The sequence below is a fragment of the Danio rerio genome, chromosome 15, assembly GCF_049306965.1.
Source record: "Danio rerio strain Tuebingen ecotype United States chromosome 15, GRCz12tu, whole genome shotgun sequence".
NCBI lineage: Eukaryota > Metazoa > Chordata > Actinopteri > Cypriniformes > Danionidae > Danio > Danio rerio.
This window is the reverse complement of record NC_133190.1, coordinates 8,716,237-8,736,957: the sequence shown is the minus strand read 5'-3', so window position 1 is coordinate 8,736,957 and position 20,721 is coordinate 8,716,237. Positions and strand designations below refer to the sequence as shown.

At 34.1% G+C, this 20,721-nt stretch overlaps 1 protein-coding gene across 3 annotated transcripts in view; it reads left to right on the top strand.

The window, feature by feature from the left end:
- Positions 1-7,715: 7,715 nt before the first annotated feature.
- gbe1b (glucan (1,4-alpha-), branching enzyme 1b) overlaps positions 7,716-20,721 on the top strand; it is a 252,713-nt gene continuing 239,707 nt past the window's right edge. For all 3 annotated transcript variants that reach the window (XR_012390607.1, XR_012390608.1, XM_068213679.2), the window contains exon 1: positions 7,716-7,852. Coding sequence is in view for 1 of the 3 variants with exons in the window: in XM_068213679.2 (XP_068069780.1) it covers positions 7,755-7,852 (98 nt within the window). In the remaining 2 variants the exon portion in view is untranslated. The remainder of the gene's footprint in view (positions 7,853-20,721) is intronic.

The following is a 20,721-nucleotide window of genomic DNA, read 5'->3' as shown; positions in this document are numbered from 1 at the left end:
CCAGTCCTTTTTTTTAATTTAATAACATAAAAATGGTAGAACAATTGGAGCGGTTTTTAGATCGACCACAACTTGACGTAGGAGTGCAGTCCCCTACCCCACCAATATTGATTGACAGGCGTGCATTACCACATCCTCAGTTTGTTGTTTCACGTCCGCCATTATTAGCGTGTGAGTGAAAGCGATGTCACCAAAGGAACACCCTTGCTCTATTTTTGAATGTAAGGCTCATTAGGCTCAACACAAAACCTCTCATTGTCTTCCAGCAAATGAGCAACAGAGATTTTACATTTAGCGGCCATTTGCACTGAACACGCAGTGAATACAATGTATGAAGATCCGGGCAATTAAAAACAGCTGATCCACCCAGTCTTTCAGCACTCCCTCCGAAAACACTCGATTGATCTCATCTGGTGGATCAACATTCACCACATGATCTCTCTCATTGGCGAGATTGTTTGTACCTTTAGAAGGGTAAGCAAATGTGTGCTTTTCATTGCGTCTTCCTAAAACTTCAGCCGTTTGCATTTCTCACGGTCACAGAAGCTCCCTGTCATCTCAACTAGGTGCAGCTGTTTGTTCCGTGCAGAAACACAGTGTTGAGGAGCCTTTGCGATTAATTAACTATCACGAGTTAAAGCGTGGTTAATAGTGAAACCGGTTAATCATTACATCCTAATACGGATGACGCATGCACTGTTACATAGCGGCTGTAAAACTACACAAAGACACAAATGATTTTGTAACTACCACTCTGACACATTCTGGCACAGTACAAATATTGATTCCTCAACAGTAGTCTCTGCTTGGTCTGTGTCCGAGTCCGTGTTGTATGTGTACGGCTAAATGCTGGTCCTCTCACTCATTTTGCCTCTCTCTGTCTGCCTGTCTGTTGCCATACACAAAGAGGGGGAGCTCTTGGCTCCGCCCCCTTGTTAAGTTGGGCGGGAAGTCGAAACTAATTTTCATGTAAGAACACACCCCTTAAACAACAACCTGAGTACACACCATCAAAATGACACTTTTTAACACATTATAATAGAAAAATCTGAATAGTGTTTTGAACTGAACTTTAACTGGCACATTCAGAAGAACCTTAATATTAATATTAAATCTTAAATTAGGTGCCCTTTAAACTATTTTAGGAGGCAGCCATCTGTACTGTTGTATGACCAAAACTATCAAAGACGTTCATGTGTTCATCAAAACGAACAAAATACACTTTATACTGTTCCCTTATTACACAGCTGTCTGGAATATGTTGTTCTGATTGGTTAGTCGCATCATTTTAAGTTTATTACCACATAACCACCACTGAAAATAATAACCAGTAATAACTAAATAAACACTCATCCAGCAAGAGTACATGAGTGTCTCCCAGTGTTAGGTTACGGCTGGAGGGGCACCAGTGTAAACTGTGTAAAACATATGTTGCATAAGTTGGCGGTTCATTCCACTGTGGCAACCCCTGATTAATAAAGGGACTAAGCCGAAAAGGAAATGAGTGAGTGAATGAATGAATGAACAAATACAATTTAAAAATAAAAATCTAAACTTTTACATTTGTATTTTTGGTGCACGTCTAAGTGTGACTGCTGCATGCACAGTTGCCCGAATTAAGCAAACTTGGTTCAAACAACAGATGTGCAACAGTTTTTGCAATGCTACACTGTAAAACCCAACAGCTTATCAAATGAAATGAGTGTAGTCAACTGAAAATTGACTGAAAATTAATTCTACTCATTTGAAAAGAGTTTTCAAGACAGTGTTGAAAATAATATGTTAATTAAGTAACTTACATGGAGTAAGTTCACAGTACTCACATAGATCTGTTTTTTTTTTTTACTCAAATGGTTTGTAGTAAAAAAACTTTTTACTCAGTTAGTTTGAGTTCTCTTAATTTATTGGGTTTTACTGTGCCTAATATGCTCTGTTTACTCAAATGGATTAAGTTTGTAGTACTCATTAGAAGTAGTTTTTGAACCGAAATGGTTTGTTTCAATCGGTTTTCAATTAAATTTTTTATTTATTTATAAAGCACTTTAAAACAACACAGTTGACCAAAGTGCTGACAACAAAGAGTAAAACAAACTTTAAAATACAAATAAATAAATATAAAATTTCAACATCTCACGCTGTGTTAAAAGCCAAATTGAACAAGTGGGTTTTAAGAAGATATTTAAAAACAGTAATGGAAGAGGCTTGTCTAATATACAACAGCAACTCATTCCACAATTTTGGTGCCGCCACAGAAAAAGCCCGATCCCCTCTGAGCTTGCGACTGGTCCTCAAATGGTTTGAGTTGCCTTTACTTTTTGGGTTTTACAATTAAATATCTTATTACTTTAACATGGAGCAAGTTCTCAGTACTAATGTAGATTAGTTTTTTAACTCAAATGTTTTGTATCAATCGGTTTACTCAAACGGTTTGAGTGAGATGGGTTGCAGCTGGAATGGCATCCGCTGTGTAAAACATGTGCTGGATAAGTTGGCAGTTCATTCCGCTGTGGCAACCCAGGGAGTAAGCCGAAAAGAAAATCAATGAATAAATGGTTACAGGTTTCCAGCATTCTTCAAATTATCTTCTTTTTGATTAACAGAAGAAAATCAAGCAAGTTTTGAACAAGTAAAGGGAGAGTGATTTTTAATTTTAATTTTTTTTGCATTATATTTTGATATTATCATTTTAATCATTTTATCAGGATGTTAATCACTGTAGATGAACATGTTTTGTTTTCAAAGAGACAGTCGTACATATTTAACTCTGTAACATATTTAAACACAAGACACATAATCAAATCCAAAGAAAAACAAGATGGAGCTGCTGTGGTTAGCCTACTGATAGCCTAATAATGTCCTAACTTCACATTAAACTTTTCTCATAATCTGCTTCATTTGATCACACCAGACTGTTTTAAAATCAAATGTGATGCAACCAAAGTTGAAAGAGGACTGCTCAGAGCATCCATGCTTTGAAAAGTGTTTCAATATTATCAAATATGTTCAGATGAGATCAGCTGCACAGACAGCAGCCGCGGGAAGCCTTGAATGTTACATTAGTCTCTAAGTACGCAATTCACTTCCCTGCCATCTTCCTTTTAACATTTATTTCACAATAATGAAAGCGATCGCCAACTGCAGCAGACTAAATACAGGATATGAAGTAAGATGATTAACTTCAATACATTTGTTAAACTCAAAGACCCAAGGTAATCTGAAACGATGCAGTAGAAAGGCTTTATTTGATGTGTTTTTTTTCCCACTCATTGTAAACAAACTTTTCTGCTATTCAGTAATTATTATTTCATTTCCTGGAATGATGTACTTTCATTTCTTTGCTTTTCAGAAAGCTCTGTTCTGATCTATGTGATCTGAGTGTCCACAAGCCGCTGGTATAAAGAGCGGCAAGGTACCAGCAAATGTGAATAGGTCTGTTACTTGCAGACAGAAGTGCAGAAAAACATTAACCGTTTACTGCAAAAGAAAAATTCTGTGCTAATTTACTCGTTTCTCATTTGTTCCACATTTGCTTGAGTTTGATTCATCTGTACAACTTGGTTGTCCTTGGAATTCGGTAGACTTGTATCCCTACTATGGCTGTAAATAGCTGCCAGTTTCTAAAATAAAATAAGCAAAGTTTCACAAACTAATCTCGAGAGGAGACAGTGATTTGATCAACTACAGCTAATCCTTGCTGCTAATCGTTTCTATCAGATCATTCTAAAACTACTATACATGTCCTGCCTAAACTTCATTGACTACACCCCCCCCCCCCTTCTTCCTCCTCTTTCTATGATTGGGTGACACAGCTCAGTGGCTAGTGCTACTGCCTCGCACCAGGAGGGCCAAAGGTTCAAGTTCTGATTGAGTCAATCGGCACCCCCTGCTCAGAGTTTGCATCTTCTCCCTGTGTTCGCGTGGGTTTTTCACGGGTCCTCTGGTTTCCTCCCACAGTCTAAAAACATGCACATAAACAAATTGTAATACCAGTCACAAGCACTTAACACATATATAGTGAATCAATCAGAACCACCATATTAGCCAAAACATAATCGGGGGCACTCGAGAAAGACCTGATCTCATATACCCCCTAATGCTTATTGACCAGACGGGAACCTTGGACTCATCTATATCCGAGCTCAGGGTTCTCTCCAAGGACAGCATGCCAAACCTGCTATTATAGTCGAGCATTATCTAAGTGTGAACTCTTGAAAATAAAATAAAATAATATAAAGGTGAAGCGGTGCCGCAGTGGGTAGCACGATTGCCTCAAAGCAAGAGTGTCGCTGATTCGATCCTCAGCTGGGTTGATTCCACTGTGGTGACCCCAGATTGCTAAAGGGACTAAGCCGAAAAGAAAATGAATAAATGGATGAATTCCCCAGTGATAGGTTGCAGCTGAAATGAATAAAATAAAATAAATGTGATAAATAAAATTAAATTAAACAAAATTAAATTAAATTAAATTAATAAAATTAAATAAAATAGGTAAAATTAAATTAATAAAATAAAACTAAATATAATGAATGAATAATAAATTAAATAAATTAAATGAATAAAATTAAATTAATAAAAATAATGTGATGAATAAAATTAAATAAAATTCAACAAAATAAATAAAAAAGATGAACAAAAAATTTATATAATGTACTGAATGAAATAGAATAAGATTAATTAAAATGAATAAAATGAACAAAATGAATAAAACAAAAAATGTGATGAATAAAATAAAATTAAACAAACTCGATTCAAGTTAATAAAAATTACATGAGTAAAAATAAAAATAAGTGAAATTAAATTTAGAAATTTAATATCTTATAATCCAATGAATAAAATAAAATGTATTAAAATAAATAAATAATAAAATTAATATAATCCGATAAATAAAATAAATTAAACAAAATTAAAGTAAATTATTTAAAAATAAATGAATAAAATAAAATAAGATTAAAGAAAAGATTATAAGATATTATTTTATTAAGATTATTTTATTATAAGATAAAAATTAATAAAATAAAATAAATGTGATTAATAAAACAAAATGAAACAAAATTAAATTAAATTTATTACAATAAATTAAATAAATTTTTATAAAAATATGTTCAATTAAATGAATTAAATTAAATTAGATAAAATGAATGAATAATAAATAAAATAAAAAAAGATTTATAAATAAAATAAATAAATTAAAATTTATATAATATGATGAATAACATTTTTATAAAATTAGACAAAATAAAAAATATTTAAAATTAAAAGAACAAAATAAAATGAAATATAATGTAATAAATTAAATAAGATTAAATAAAATGAATAAAATAAAATAATTGTGATGAATAAAATTAAGTTAAACAAAATTAAATTAAATAACTTACTTAAAATTAAAAGAATAAAATAAATTAAATGCGATAAATAAAAAATGTAAAATAAGATTAATTAAAATGAATAAAACTAAATTAAATATAATGAATTAAATTAAATTTAAGTAAATTTAATTTAATTTAATTTAATTTGGCGGAGTGATGGTGCAGTGGGTAGCGATGTCACCTCACAAGATGGTCGCTGGTTCAAATAAGCCAAAAACTTACTCTGATTTCTCCTTAATCTTCAAACTAATGAAGGTTAAACTAATGAAGGTTAAACTAGGTAAACACCTACAATTGTTTTTATTTAAAATTATTCTCCTCTTACTTTAATGTTTGGCAGCACAACAAGAAGGTTGCTGGTTCGAGTCTTGGCAATGAAAATAAATGAATATAGTTAAATTACAATACATTTACATTTACTGGTACATTTTTCTTTCGGGCTGCACAGTCCCTTTAAGCAGTTTCTTTTTGTGTGTGGTCGATGAAATTACATTAAAATTGTTTTAAGAATGCTTTTTTTTTTTTTTTTTTTTTTTTTTTTAATAAAAGCAGCTTAAAGGTGATGTGCTGATGAATATTGCATTCTCTTTCTGTGTGTGAAGTTTACATAAATAGGCTCACTCTCTTTACAGCATATGTAACCTTGAAAGTAACCAAACCATATGGTGTTGTGTTCTGTGGACATGCCACACATTGCACATCATATTATTCAGTAAGCTGAAGGATAAAAGATCAAGGATGAACGAATATCTGGCCCCACAATATGGGTCAAAAGTGCTTGCCCTTGTATAATACTGCTTTTGGATAATATATTGCACAATATTGGTCTGTCTTATGCAAAAGTATTTGAATAGTCTATTTTAGGTTATGTGTACTAAGTATATGCATAGTTAGTATAGTATGTATATAGTGCGGTAGTGTTCATAGTGGAATGACAATGAATGCTTGATTAGACTTAATCATTATTTAAACTTATTTTAAAAATTAATAAACTGTGTCCTTAATTTATTTATAAAAAAGAATTAATTTATTCATATATATATATATATATATATATATATATATATATATATATATATATATATGTGTTCACAGTATGTCTGATAATATTTTTGTTCTGGAGAAAGTCTTATTTGTTTTATTTCAACTAGAATTAAAGCAGTTTTTATTTTTGTAAAAACCATTTTAGGTTTTTAAATTTTAAATTTTTCTCTCCGTTAAACAGAAATTGGGGGAAAAAAAATAAACAGGGGGTCTAATAATTCAAGGGGGCTAAAAATTCTGACTTCAACTGTATGTATGTATATCTGTTGCCACAACATAATGAACCGCCATTGTCCAGCACACATTCTACGCAGCAGATACCCTTCCAGCCACAACCCATCACTGGGAAACATTCATACACACCCATTCACACACACACACACACACACACACACACACACACACACACACACACACACACACACACACACACACACACACACACACACCCACACACACACACACACACTCTCATACAGCTTAACCAATTCACCTGCACCGCATCGTACGCATGTCTTTGGACTTGTGGGGGAAACAAGAGCACCCGAGGAAACCCATGCGAACATGGGGAGAACATGCAAACTCCACATAGAAACGTCAACTGACCCAGCCGAGGCTTGAACCAGCGACCATCTTGCTGTGAGGCCACAGCACTACCTACTGCACATATTATTATTATTATTAGTATTTGTATAAGTAGTAGTTTTATTATGATTATTATTAATAGATTGGTTTAAAAATAGATCTATAAGTTATAAAACGGCAACAAATTAAAATTATATAACAAAATCTATAGATTAAACAAATAAATAAATAAATAATTAAAAGAATAAATAAATAATAAACAACAAAAAGAGAAAAAAAATTTATGGAGAAAATCGATAATGTCATATTAGATAATGTCATGTTATTAAGATTTACATTTAAACATTATTATATTTAAAATAACCTGTTTATGATTGATTACCTTGATTATTATGTATCGTATATACAGTAACAGCAGTGATATTTAGCAGAGGGTCTTTTCAGGTAAAAATAAAAAATAAAAAATCAATGGTAACTTCTATCAAGGGCAAAAGTTCATCGATCCGCCTCTCCGCCTTCCCTCAAATCCCCTAGTCCTTCCCTTAAAGCCACACACCGTCATTAAAAGAGCAAACATTAAAACACGAGCCCACAAAGCGACATCCTCCAGTCTCCGTAAGGACAGGACATAAAAACACCAGCTTGTGCTTTAAAACACACTGCAAAACCACAAACGCTGCACACTGCTGCCTATAAAAGCAGCACTCTCAACCTTCAATCGAGACAGTCGCTGCTCGATTGCTCTGGTCTGACGCAAACATGGCAGAATCGGAGAGTAACATTTCAGTTCCTCACTTGAAATCTCTTCTGCAAATGGATCCCTACCTCAAGCCCTTTGAAAAGGACTTCGAGAGGAGGTAAAATCCGCTTTTAACAGTTGTTTGTGTGTTGTCGGGGGAGTGTTTTGAACCGTTCCCGTCAAAACTCACAGTGACATGCGTCTGTCAGTCAGTCTGTCAGATCTGTGCAGATCTTCTGAGTTATTATTGGTATAATAATTCAGTGTGTTATGCAGTAATAAGCAGCTGCCCTGTGTGTAAAAACAGTAAGCGCACTATTCAGTGTGCATGTTTGTTATGGCCACTGGTGCACTGTGTTGATGGCGATGACAGTTCACCACTCCACTTCTCTGCAATGAACCCGTTTCAAAAAGTCAAACCCACATAATAGAAGCGAACAGATGTTTTAGACAGTCGAGGACAAGAGTTGGCGTTTTAGTAGTGCGACTCCTGTATTGCTGTGCAATATTCATGAAGAGCAACATAAACAGTGACTAAAATATTTGTGTTAATTTATTATTTTATTAATAATATCATAACAACAACTGCAACATCAACATTATTATTTTTATTTATATTCATGTTGTTATTATTATTATAATTGTTGTTTTTATTATATCTAACAATTATTATTATTTATATCTAACAATTATTTTATTGCATGCTATTTTATTAATGTTTTTAGTTGATGTAATTATTTACCTACCTGGAAAATTAATACATTTAATAATAAAAAAGCAGATTAGTAGTAGTAGTAGTAGTAGTAATAAATAAAGTAGATAAATAATGATGAAATCCATATTTATATAATACTATTGATAATAATAATAATAATAATAATAATAATAATAATAATAATAATAATAATAATGTATTTGTTGTCATATTAATTATTATTACTATTTATTCTATATATTTTATTATGTCTAACAATTATTTGTATTAAATGTTTTCTTTTTTACATGAATATTCTTAATTTTATTGCATGCTATTTATTTATGTTTTTAGCTGATGTATTTACTTATCTACCTGCGAAACAAAGACATTTCATAATCAAAAAGCAGGTCCAATGAATTCATAAAATATATTTTATTTTATTACTTTTTTAACAAAAGTAATTTGTTTTGTAGCATTATTATTATTATTATTAGTAGTAGTAGTAGTAGTAGTAGTTGTAGTAGTAGTAGTAATAGTATTTTTATTATTATTTATTCTATTATTCATTTAGTAGCAGTAAAAAATATTACTAATAATTAAGGTACTTAATGTGACAACAATTTTCAACAGTGGATCTAACTTAGAAATTTCAAATTTAAAACTTTCCTTATAATTAGTAATTTTGTTTTGATTTAATTGGTGTTACAGTGTTATAAGCTTTAAGACAAAAATTATAAATGACATCATTCAATCAAGCTTTCATTTATTCCATTCTTTTTTGCTGAATATTGTTAAAAACAACCCTAATATTGTATTATCATGTATACAACATAAAGTGAACATAAATATTTTCTCCAGTAAATATTATAACAAATAAATAACAAGTTTATAACAGTGTTTATATAAATTATACTATACTACGCCTGTCTTTACTGCATCTAAGCTAACTTACCTGAACTATCTCTATCAAATGTCCAGTCTGCATAATTTTCATGGTCACTAAAACCCATATCATCCTCACTTTCATCTGCAGGAAGAGCCTGTTCTGTCCTTTTCTTGTTTCACTTACCATTGAACATGGTGGTGCTCGCTAATGCACTGTTCCCTGTATTTATATCTAATCAAAAGTAGTATTGCCATTTGCCATTTAAACTAGATTTTATCCTAATGCAAATGTCATTAACATACAAGTAATCAACATTAAATTACTAGCATTCTTGTTGTTATTGTTACAACTTCACAACAGTTCACAGTTGACCTTGCTAGCTAGCTAAGCCATTGCAATATTGCACGTTCCACTAGTTTTTGCACTATTTGGTAACACATACATTTGATCGATTTACAAAAAAATCAATATTGTTTTGAATATGTTATCATGACTTACTAGAAACGATGTTTGAAATTTTTTTGTAGATCTGACTTAAGTTGATCCTTTGTTTTTATTCATGTTTACATTTGCATTCAACAACTACTCACAATAAAAGACAGTCTTTCAGAAATGGCGCTATAGAAAAACACTGTGTGTCATGTTACTTAACCAAAGCACATCATTGGCTACTCTAAGGTCTACTCTTTACAACAAAAAAATAAAATAAAAATAATGTTCGTCTTTAAGAGACACAAGTACCATGTTGTCATGTGGTGACACCGTGCAGTAGAGGGTTAATAATCTAAAAGCAGGTCCAATTAATTTTTTTAATATATATTTCATATTAAGACTATTTTAACAGTTTTTTTGTAGCATTATTATTATCATTATTATTATTATTATTATTATTATTATTATTATTATTATTATTATTATTAATATTAGTAGTAGTAGTAGTAGTAGTAGAAAAAATAGCATTAGTATTATTATAAGTAGCTGTAGTAGTAAATAAACTAGATAAATGATGATATTCATATTCCATTCATATTATTATTGTTTGTTGTAGTGTTAATATTCTCTTCATTGTCATTATTTTTTTTATTATGTCTAATTTGTTTTATTATATGTTTTATTTTTGCATGAATGTTCTATATTTTATTACATGCTAATTAAAAGTAATTAAATAAAATAGATAAATAAAAATGGTGTTAATTATGTTGTTGTTGTTGTTATTATTATTATTAATATTATTATTATTATTATACATATTCATTCATTCATTTTCTTTTCAGCTTAGTCCCTTTATTAATCCGGGCTCGCCACAGCGGAATGAACCACCAACTTATTCAGCCCGTTCTTATGCAGCGGATGCCCTTCTAGCCACAACTTCTAAGAATTATTATTATTATTATTATTATTATTAATAATAATAATAATAATAATAATAATATTACAGTCATTTATTTTGCATGGGAAATTCTGTTATAACTTTCATATGCCTTTTTACCAAAACCAATACAGTACATATCAAAAATTTTAATAAGTCTCTCTCTCTCTCTCTCTCTCTCTCTCTCTCTCTCTCTCTCTCTCTCTCTCTCTCTCTCTCTCTCTCTCTCTCTCTCTCTCTCTCTGAATAAGTGTTTCTTCCCTTTTGGGCCCCTTTTTCACTTTAGTGATTTATTTATTTGTTAAAAACACTCATAAATATTCATAAAGTCATCTTTTTACACAATTTATACACTCTCTGAAAATTTCCTTCCTAATTAAGATATTAGGGACTACCCTATAAGAAGTTTATATGCATTTAAGATATGCAAACTCTTTCTTTATTATAATGAAATTCATATTAATATAAATACATCTGTAATAATTTTTATATGGTTGGTTTGAGTCAGTTTGTGGCTCATGGTCTGTAAACTCCTCCCTTGTGTTAGCCAATTTTGCTGATTGGTTAGCTGGCCAAGTCTGTTTGATTGGTCTTTCTCTTTCCATATCTTTTCAGTGTCAAAGGTGAACGGCTATTTTAGAATGTTTGTACTTTGCAGGCAGGTGGTGATTATGCAAATGCAATCACTTTCTCTGGCAAAACAAATAGTTTTTAAAATATAAGGACTTTGATAAGAGGATTTAGAGCTGACTCTTTCTTTTGAGAGACATTTTCTTTAATTATCATGCACTTTCTTATTAACAACTTTGCAGAGTACAGAGAGGACAGTATATGAGAAACAGCAAATCATTTTGTAAAACACACATGCCTTGCACTTCAATCCAGGATGTACCGCAGTCTATTTATATACTACAGTGTGAATAAGTGGGTTGAGCTAACCAGACAGTGATGTGTGGAAGCAAGCATTGATCTTCTTCTATGAAGTTTAGGTCCTGTTACATAATGAATTACATTTTACAAACTGTCATACTGGCATATTTGCTTTAAGATCAGCTGTTTTTAGACTAACTATGTAGTCCTAAAATGTGCAGAATGCTTTATAGAACGATGATCTTGTATATGTCAGAGGAACAATGGAATTTCGATTTCTTATTTTATGACCCGCTTTTGAACTTCTACTAGGGCTGGGTGATGCAGCAGAATAATTACCAGAATCAGACATTTTATGGTGTAAACGTGCATAACCAAACGTTTGATAATTAAATCATTTATTTTGAGTGTGATGCCTGACAGGATGAAAAGTTTGACAGTTTAAATGAGAATCGATTGATTCTCCTTTTGATCAACAAGCAACATGGATTTAGTTCAAACGACAGACAATTGTACTTACTGTTTGCACACATGTACCAAAGCAATTGAGAAATACTGTGATATGTTATGCTATCAGATAAGCTTTGTGCATTAGAGTTAGGCTATAGACCTTTTTCTTGGAACGCAAAATTACCCATTATGCTTTGCGTGTATGCGCAAGGAGAATGCGAAGAACTTCCGGTCGGCAGCTGATGCATGTAAACAGTCACATTTGGACAGCTTTGAAACGATAGTTTTAATCTATTTTACCTGCTTTTATCCTCTTTGAACTAATACTGTTGTCCATCAGCACCATCTCCTGGACTGATCATTTAAAGAAATGCGATCTAATAGGAGGGAAAACAGCTGCTGTGAGGCGTTTTCCCCTCGTTGTCAGACTGCATCTTCTGCAGTTTAAATGAAGCCTTGTCATCGCTTAAGTCAACATTTTCTCTTTATTTCAAATATATAACCAGCCCAAACAAATGTAATTCACCAAAATGTTTGACACACACATGTAGCCTGTACTGTGTCACTGACACACTGATTTAATAACTGTGACAAAGTGAAAATATAGGCTAGTGTCATTTCGAAATGACAGAAGAACACAAACCATGGTAAAAACAACACACGAAATACAACACAAACGACTCGCGATCAGAATGAACAACAAATCAGCCAGCCGAGTATCAATAACAGACTTTTATTGGTCATTTTTGTAAATTGCACGACTTTCATACCTGTTAAGTTTCATACCAGTACTCTGGTTTTCTCTCTCTCTCTCTCTCTCTCTCTCTCTCTCTCTCTCTCTCTCTCTCTCTCTCTCTCTCTCTCTCTCTCTCTCTGTGTGTGTGTGTGTTAAAGAGCCGCTGAGCTAACAGCTGACAGGCTGGGAACGCACACACACTAGACACGTGAACTAGGAGAACGTTTTTCTCGTATTTCTGACGTGCTTGAACCACATGTGACAGATTATAACGGCTTTAACAGACACATTTCTAAGTTGTGTTTCACAAAAACACTCTGTTATCCATTAAAAATGTTATTGAAACCCATTTTCGGAGCACAAATTACCAGTTGTACACGCTGTAAACGGAAGTTTTTAGCATTCTACCGGAAGACGCTGGTTGCTATGGCGCCCGCAATGCAGCAGCCATGAAAAGGTCTATAGTTTCAGTTTAATCCATGTTTTATGTTACATTTTTGTTCTATTTACATGGTTTTGACAAACAGGTGTCTGGGGTTTGCATTGGTTCAAAGTGTCAAAAAGCTTTTGTTTCTCCCATCACAAGAGTGAAACGCTCACTCAATTAAGCCCTGCTATATCTTTTTTATTTTTGATTTCCCTCAGTTCCATGTGTGCAATACTCGAGTAACATCTGACGCAGTTTTATTTTATTATTATCTTGCATTGTTGCAATGCAGGGATCCTGTTGGGAACGCTCTTGGCATTGGCTCTGCAATGAGATCCTATGACAATGCAAGAATGTAACCTACTACGTTGCAAAAGTTCTCGCATACCTTCCACCACATCAGCAGTATTCAGTTCGGCTTAGTTCGCAGTACACTACTCTTCCATTCATGAGCCCACACAACCATTAAAATGAATGGAAAAAGAAGTATTATTAGGTCGCTCGCATTAACACAAAGACCTACAGGAAAGTGATGGATGACTTGAGGTGACCACCTCAAATATCTAATTATAATGTCACTCGTAATTATAGTTACAGTTTAACAGGGTTTTATTCGAGCACATAAACAGTGATGCACAATTGGTACTCCAGTTTCTGATTGCTTATGCCTGGAGAACGCGGAGTGCTCTGTACCAATTAGTTGCCACTTAATTGCAATCCAGAGAGTGGCACTGTCAGCAACCGTACGCTCGCCACTTTAATGCTGGAAATGCATGGTCCTATGGCACCGTCTTTAGGTTTGATTATAATGATAACAATGTCTAATTGCGTTGTTGCGCGCATTAAGTGCGCGTAGCGCCGTCTGCATATTTATGACTCGACATTCTCCCTTCATTAGTGCCACAGAGACCACTGACAAGTGAAATGGAGTTCTTCATTATCGTTTTAATTAACACCAAAGTCTTGAGGGGTAGCCATCGAGGTATCTGAAAAACATGGTACGCATGGTTTCTAATTTTGTCCCTCTCTGTGGAGCTGGTTCGGAAAGAGGAATAATGCCGTGTGAAATGTGTGTCACCATTTGACTGAGTAAAACCGCATGGGATGCAAGAAAGTCCGATTATTAAGGTAGGCTGCGCTCTTGTTAGTGTGTTCCCTAAAACTCTTTTGAAAATGGAGGTTAATAACGTTTCCGATTTCTGGGCTACTTTCATTTGCTCTGGATGAGAGGGAGCCCATGTGGGAAATCTCTTTAACATCTCAATTGTTTCTCATAGAGTGCAGGGATAACTATAGAGAGCAATTTGAGAATTTTCTTAAATTTTTTTTTTACTTCTCTGTGCAAGTGCATCTCTATTATATTAAGGCTACTGTGAGTTGTTATTGTAACAATAAGAGTTAAAGATGCGAGAGTCATTAATACTTTATTATAGATAAATCATAATCAAGGTTTGAAGGTAGCAAGTTGTCAAATCATTTAACACACGGTAAAGAAAGGCAGGCTTCCACACAACTTGATCATGTTGTCCACACCAATCAATTTACTGTAAGTTAAATAAGTTATAATTAAGTGGATTGAACATAAAACAATTAAGTTTAAGTTAGGTTGAATGATACAAAATCATCATAATTAGGAAACATTTATTGTAAAGTTGATATTCTTGGACATAAAATATCAAAATTGTGACAGCTTAATTTCAAGATATTATGAAAAGTCTGGTATAATTATGAGATGTAAGATGCTACAATTGTGTGGCACAGTGGCTTAGTGGTTAGCACTGTCACCTCACAGCAAGAAGATCGCTGATTCGAGTCCTGGCTGGGTCAGTTGGCATTTCTGTGTGAACTTGCATGTTCTCCTATGTCGGCATGTGTTTTATCCGGGTGCTCCAGTTTCCCCCACAATCCTAAGTCATGCGCTATAGGTGAACTGAATACGCTAAATTGGCTGTAGTGTGTGTGTATAGATGTGAGCGTGTACACTCTTAGAAATAGAGGTACGCGAGCTGTCACTGACTGGGGTGGTACACATTTGTACTTGAGGGTCCATATTGGTACTTCAAAAGTCTATATTAGTACCTAAAAATTTTAGGAGGAACACTATTGTACGGCTACGCAGTGGCGCAGTAGGTAGTGCTGTCGCCTTATAGCAAGAAGGTCACTAGTTCGTGCCTCGGCTGGGTCAGTTGGCGTTTCTTGGTGGAGTTTGCATGTTCTCCCTGCGTTCGTGCGGGTTCCCCCAAGTCCAAAGTCATGCAGTACAGGTGAATTGGGTAGGCTAAAAATGTCCGTAGTGTATGAGTGTGTGTGTGAATGTGTGTGTGGATGTTTACCAGAGATGGGTTGCGGCTAGATGGGCATCCGCTGCATAAAAACTTGCTTGATAAGTTGACGGTTCATTCCGCTGTGGCGACCCCGGATTAATAAAGGGACTAAGCCGACAAGAAAATGAATGAATGAGTAATTAGCAAGTAAAAAGTAAAAGCAAGAATGTTAAGTATAGCAGCTTAAAGATGCTTCTCATATGGAGAATGAAGCCACATTAATTGCACAGGAGTGTTTTGTTCACAGACTTCAACAGAGTCTACAATCTTGATGGTGATGTAGGTCTCATCTATAATCCGATCTTTATTTTGTATTTTCTGTTGGATTCAAGTCAGGTGATTGGCTGGAGTTTCTTTTTCTGAAAACATTTGTTTGTTTTGGACTTTTTTTAATTCCAAATAGAAATTCACATATTTGAGAGTTTCCTTGGCTGTGTTTTGGATCATTTTCTTGCTAGAATGTCCAAAAAGTATTATTTATTTATTTATTTATTACTATTAATATTTTTATGTGTCAGGACTGGGCTTCCACACATATCAGATATAATATTAATCCAAAAATAAGAGTCCAGTATAATATCACAGGAGTCTTCTGTAGTGTTTTAATAGAGATTTCAGAGTCTTGTGCAGTGCTTATATTAGCCAAGATGTCAAAACCAGCAATACTTGTTTTGTTTGTTTTGCTTTGTAACCTTTTTGTTATGAATTATTATTAGAAAATCTTGCAACCCAAGCATATGCGCTGTTAGATCAATTATGAAAAAATTAAGGCCATTAAAAAGTCTTAATCGCATTTTTACGAGGTCTTAAATTTTGTTCAAGTGTTGTCCAAAGTGTTTGACTCCAAACAAACATAAATAAATAGATTTATTTTCCTCGATCCACGCTCTTGGTTCGGGCCGGGTGCTTCTGGCCAAGCTCCTCTGTCTGGTTGATGTCACATAATTTGCGACAAACATGAGAAGGTGATGTGACGCCCTCCACATTTAGCAAAACCACAGAGCGAAACAGCCGGCAAAAAAGGAAAATGTAAGTTTGTGTACTTCTGGTTGGAGAAAGACGCTGAAAACAACCGCATAATTTATTCTTTTAAGCCTTGCTTTTTCTGAGCTCGTCTGAGTTCTGTTGCGTGGTTGTGCTCCATTGATTTATTAACTACAACTGTTTAAGTTAAAGTTTTGATACTGATTAGAACTTGGAAGTGGCGATGGTATTAAAATATTCTAAGGTCTTAAAGTCTTAAAAACCTTTTTGATTCCTGCTTATACCCTGGCGCTACAACTCAATGTTGTAACTGATTTAACGTCTGAGTTACTGATGAGAGTCCAGTACTTCCACGATGCATATGCTGTAAGCAATAAACTTTTTCATGGAAGCTGAACAAATATTAGATGTCAGTGAAGTGTTTTGTAAGCAAGATGTACTTTGTTTTATTGGTTTTTGGTGGTGAAACCCTTTTCCTCAGCTCCTGCAGGCTGCAATGTTTTCTGATAAACAAACACTCTAATAGGGTGAACAGAAGAGCGGTGCGTCTACTGTTTTATCAGAGGCTAATCATTTACATGATGCCCTGGATTTCAGCATGGGCAAACAATATAAAAGCTGTTTCAGTCCTCGTGTATGAGATTTAAGGTTTGGGACTCTGCTGAAGTCTGTTCTAAAATGAAAGCGTTAGAATTTAATTGATTTGCTATGGTTTTTAATGACCCGCGTCTCGCATTAACAGGTGAAAATCCGATCTACCCGCTTACACTGCAGACGCAAGATCACAGATCTGATTCATATCGAATAAATTTCCACATATGAACAAGGCCTGCATCTGATTTGAGTAAATTGGAATCCTTGTGATTTGTTCCTGCTTACCGGCCATATCCGATCTGTGCCACATGGGGAGAAAAAAAATGGAACTGAGTCACTCGAATAGTGCAGTGTAAATGCGGCCTAAGTCTTCACTCGAAACAAAGCATCTAATTCTTGCAATGTTTTTGAGATTACGCTCATTATGCTCATTTACTTACTGCTTTGACATAGAGCTGCACAATTAATTGTTAAAAGATCGCAATCTCGATTCGACCCCCTAGACGATCTTAATCCAGCATTTCTACGATTCTGTCAATCATATTTTCAAGTTCAGGAGAGAAGAAAAGGCGGCTGCACGAGTCTTTTCATTGTTTCACATGCGTTGCTCAGTGACATTGACACCTCCAAATGATGTTGAATGAGTCACATACTGTATTTCTAAGGTATAATTCACCTAAAAATGTCATTTTTGTCTTCATATAATGATGTTTTCGCGGCCGGGAAATCCAATGTGACGTGAGCTGCTGACCATGAGCTGTTATCAAAGAGAGGGCGCGCGTGCGCTCTATTTAATGATAGACGCGCGGGAGTCTACTTTAGTGAACAGAACCTGCAAATATTGCGAGTAACAGGTAATACAGTCGTAAATAATTTTCCATTTGTGGCACAGAGTGATCGTTTGGGAGCCGCGCGAAGTATGAACAAGCACTTAGCAGTCAAAATGAAACCGAAAGTGTGCACTTCATTTAAATGTCGCATATTGCATTTTCGAGTTATGATTACGACAAGCATTTATGTTTTTTCTTTCATAGCGAACCCACAGTTGTGCATGAAAATAAATGTTTACAATGTCAGTATAACTACTATAGCCTATTTATTGTTGAATATAATCTGATAATGGCAGATGTCTGATTTTACCAGTAAATAAAATTGTCTAATATGACAGATTGCAAGCATATATCTCAAACATAATAATTCATCATCAGAATTATCATAAGGAGAATAAAATTATTTATAGAAACCAGTAGACCTACACATTATATTATTATCGATGTTGACATATGTTTGTTTTTAATACCTTTATTTTACATCTACAGAATCGTGAGAAAATCGGGATCTTTATTTTAAGCAAAAAAATCGCGGTTCTCATTTTAGCCAGAATCGTGCAGCTCTATTTTGTCATGACTACTGAAATTCAGATCTGACTCCAGAATCACACTAAGATTCTTGACCTTATTTTTTGTTGTTAACATGAACCAACAATAAACAAATGTAATTTCATTAACTAACATGGGCAAATATTGTAATATATGTATTGTTCATTGTTTGCTTATGTTAGTAAATGCTTTAACTAATACAAGCTTATCCTAAAGTGATATGCATTATATTTTTTTATGTTCTAATTGTAGATGAGGTTAATAGCTAATATTATACAATTGCATTTTTTAATTAAGTTTAAAAGTAAACATGGCTCTTTCTCTCACTGTTGATTTTAATGCGTTATGCTCTTGAAACTATAATAAAGTGTAATCTGTTGTACTTCATGATTGTGATTTTTAATTTCATTTAAGTTCAGTTTTACTCTGAACATACATTAAAGTAATACTCTATGCTTTTTTTTTGTTCTTATACATGGATCCTTTTTTATAGCTCAGGTGAACATTGTAATAATACACTCTAAAAAATAATGAAATACATTTAATGAATCATTTATTATAAGTCAACAACAATTATTTTTATGTTGCTTTAACTCACTTTGCTTTAACTTCAACAATTTTTTTCAGTTACTTAAAGATTAACCTAATATTTAGAGTTAGTTTTTATTTATATAAGCTTTGGATGGCAGGGGAGGGACTTTTTCATAGACATGCCTCCTGAAATCCAGAATGCGTGCCCCGTGACATGACAGCAGACAACCTACTAGCTCATGTCATTTACCAGTTAGAAATGTAGTCTGGTGGCGTGCAGGAGTCACACTTATCACTAATCCAAACTTGCATGCTAATTCAGAGGGAATATTCAGAGTAGCTTGGTAAACAGTATAGGGAGGCTGTCATTGTTCAAAAATGAACTAATGTGAATGTAAAAGCTGCTTCGGCTCAGTAAAGCAGGTTAGGCGCTATTTACTGATGTTTACTTGTTAAACTAAAAAATCTACTTTATCAATTCTGTGAAAGGACCTTATGAAACTGAAAATAGTCACATCAATATTTCGCCGGCGGATTTCAGTGGCTGAACAAGTCTGTGCATATTACCCATTCATGATACAACAGCATCTACATCAGCTCTGTGTGACTAAAATAGTTTTAAAACGTAGCATTACCTGTTTAATAGAAATACTTCAGCTAGTGTCATCCTTCCTCCAGCATGCAAAAGTAACTCCAATGTTGATTTAGGATTTAAAAAAAAAAAAAAAAAAACTAAATTCATTTTTATCGTGACTGTGGCTGTCTTGTGTGCACGTGTTGTGAACGCGCTGCGCTCATGCAGGCGTGCAAGCGCTAATGGCAGATATGCGTGAACGGAGATGTGCAGAAACCCAAATCTACATTTGCTGACGGACAGTTTGGGCTACTTATCGGAATTATGGGAGATGTTGACCTGACAATATTTAACTGGATGAATATTTATTAGTTTTATGCCTTACCCAGAATATAAATCTACATTTAGAGCATTTACTTTATTCATTACTATTGGACTGTGAAGAGACTTTCAACCAGCAAAACAAAAAATGTTTCTGAACACAATCACCTACTGCACCTTTAAGGCAGCAATATTTTTTTTTACAGTGTACAGTATATTGTAAAGAAAGCTTAAAAAAACCAAACAAACAAGAAAATGTGATCTCTAGTACACACAATTGACTCGTCTTAAGCCCTCTGTTTCCCTACTCTGTAGTCTGGTGTTTTTGTTGAATAAGTGGTTTATTTAGGGAGTGTTTTTACGAAGACTGGGTCAAGCTGAACACACATCAATGTGTCGTGGCTCATACCAGCTTTAGCAAACCTCACACACCTGTCTGGCCCCTTCAAAGCTCCTCTCCTGCCCATAAATAATTGTACACAGGCAGGTGCCAGTGCAAATGCTGCCCGGCCCTTGATCAAACCAGCGTCAGACGCCCCTGAGCAACATGAGTGGTTCTTATGAGCACAAGCGTCAAAATCAACAAGGTCTTGAGGGCAGCTCTGAAGCACGCTGCACGTCAACTGAGCGAACCAAGTGTCAGGAATTCAGACGACTAGAAGAGACTCAAGAAACTCCAGACTGGGATTGATATGTGTTGCTCTGATCACTCGGTTCTGAAGTTAACAACAAAAAAGTTGTGGTAACTTCTTAAACCTCTTCAGATTTTGAAGTACTTTGGAACAATAGGCCTCTTTTATGCCTTAAAGTCGAAGAATTTTCACTTTGCAACTATTTTGCTATTT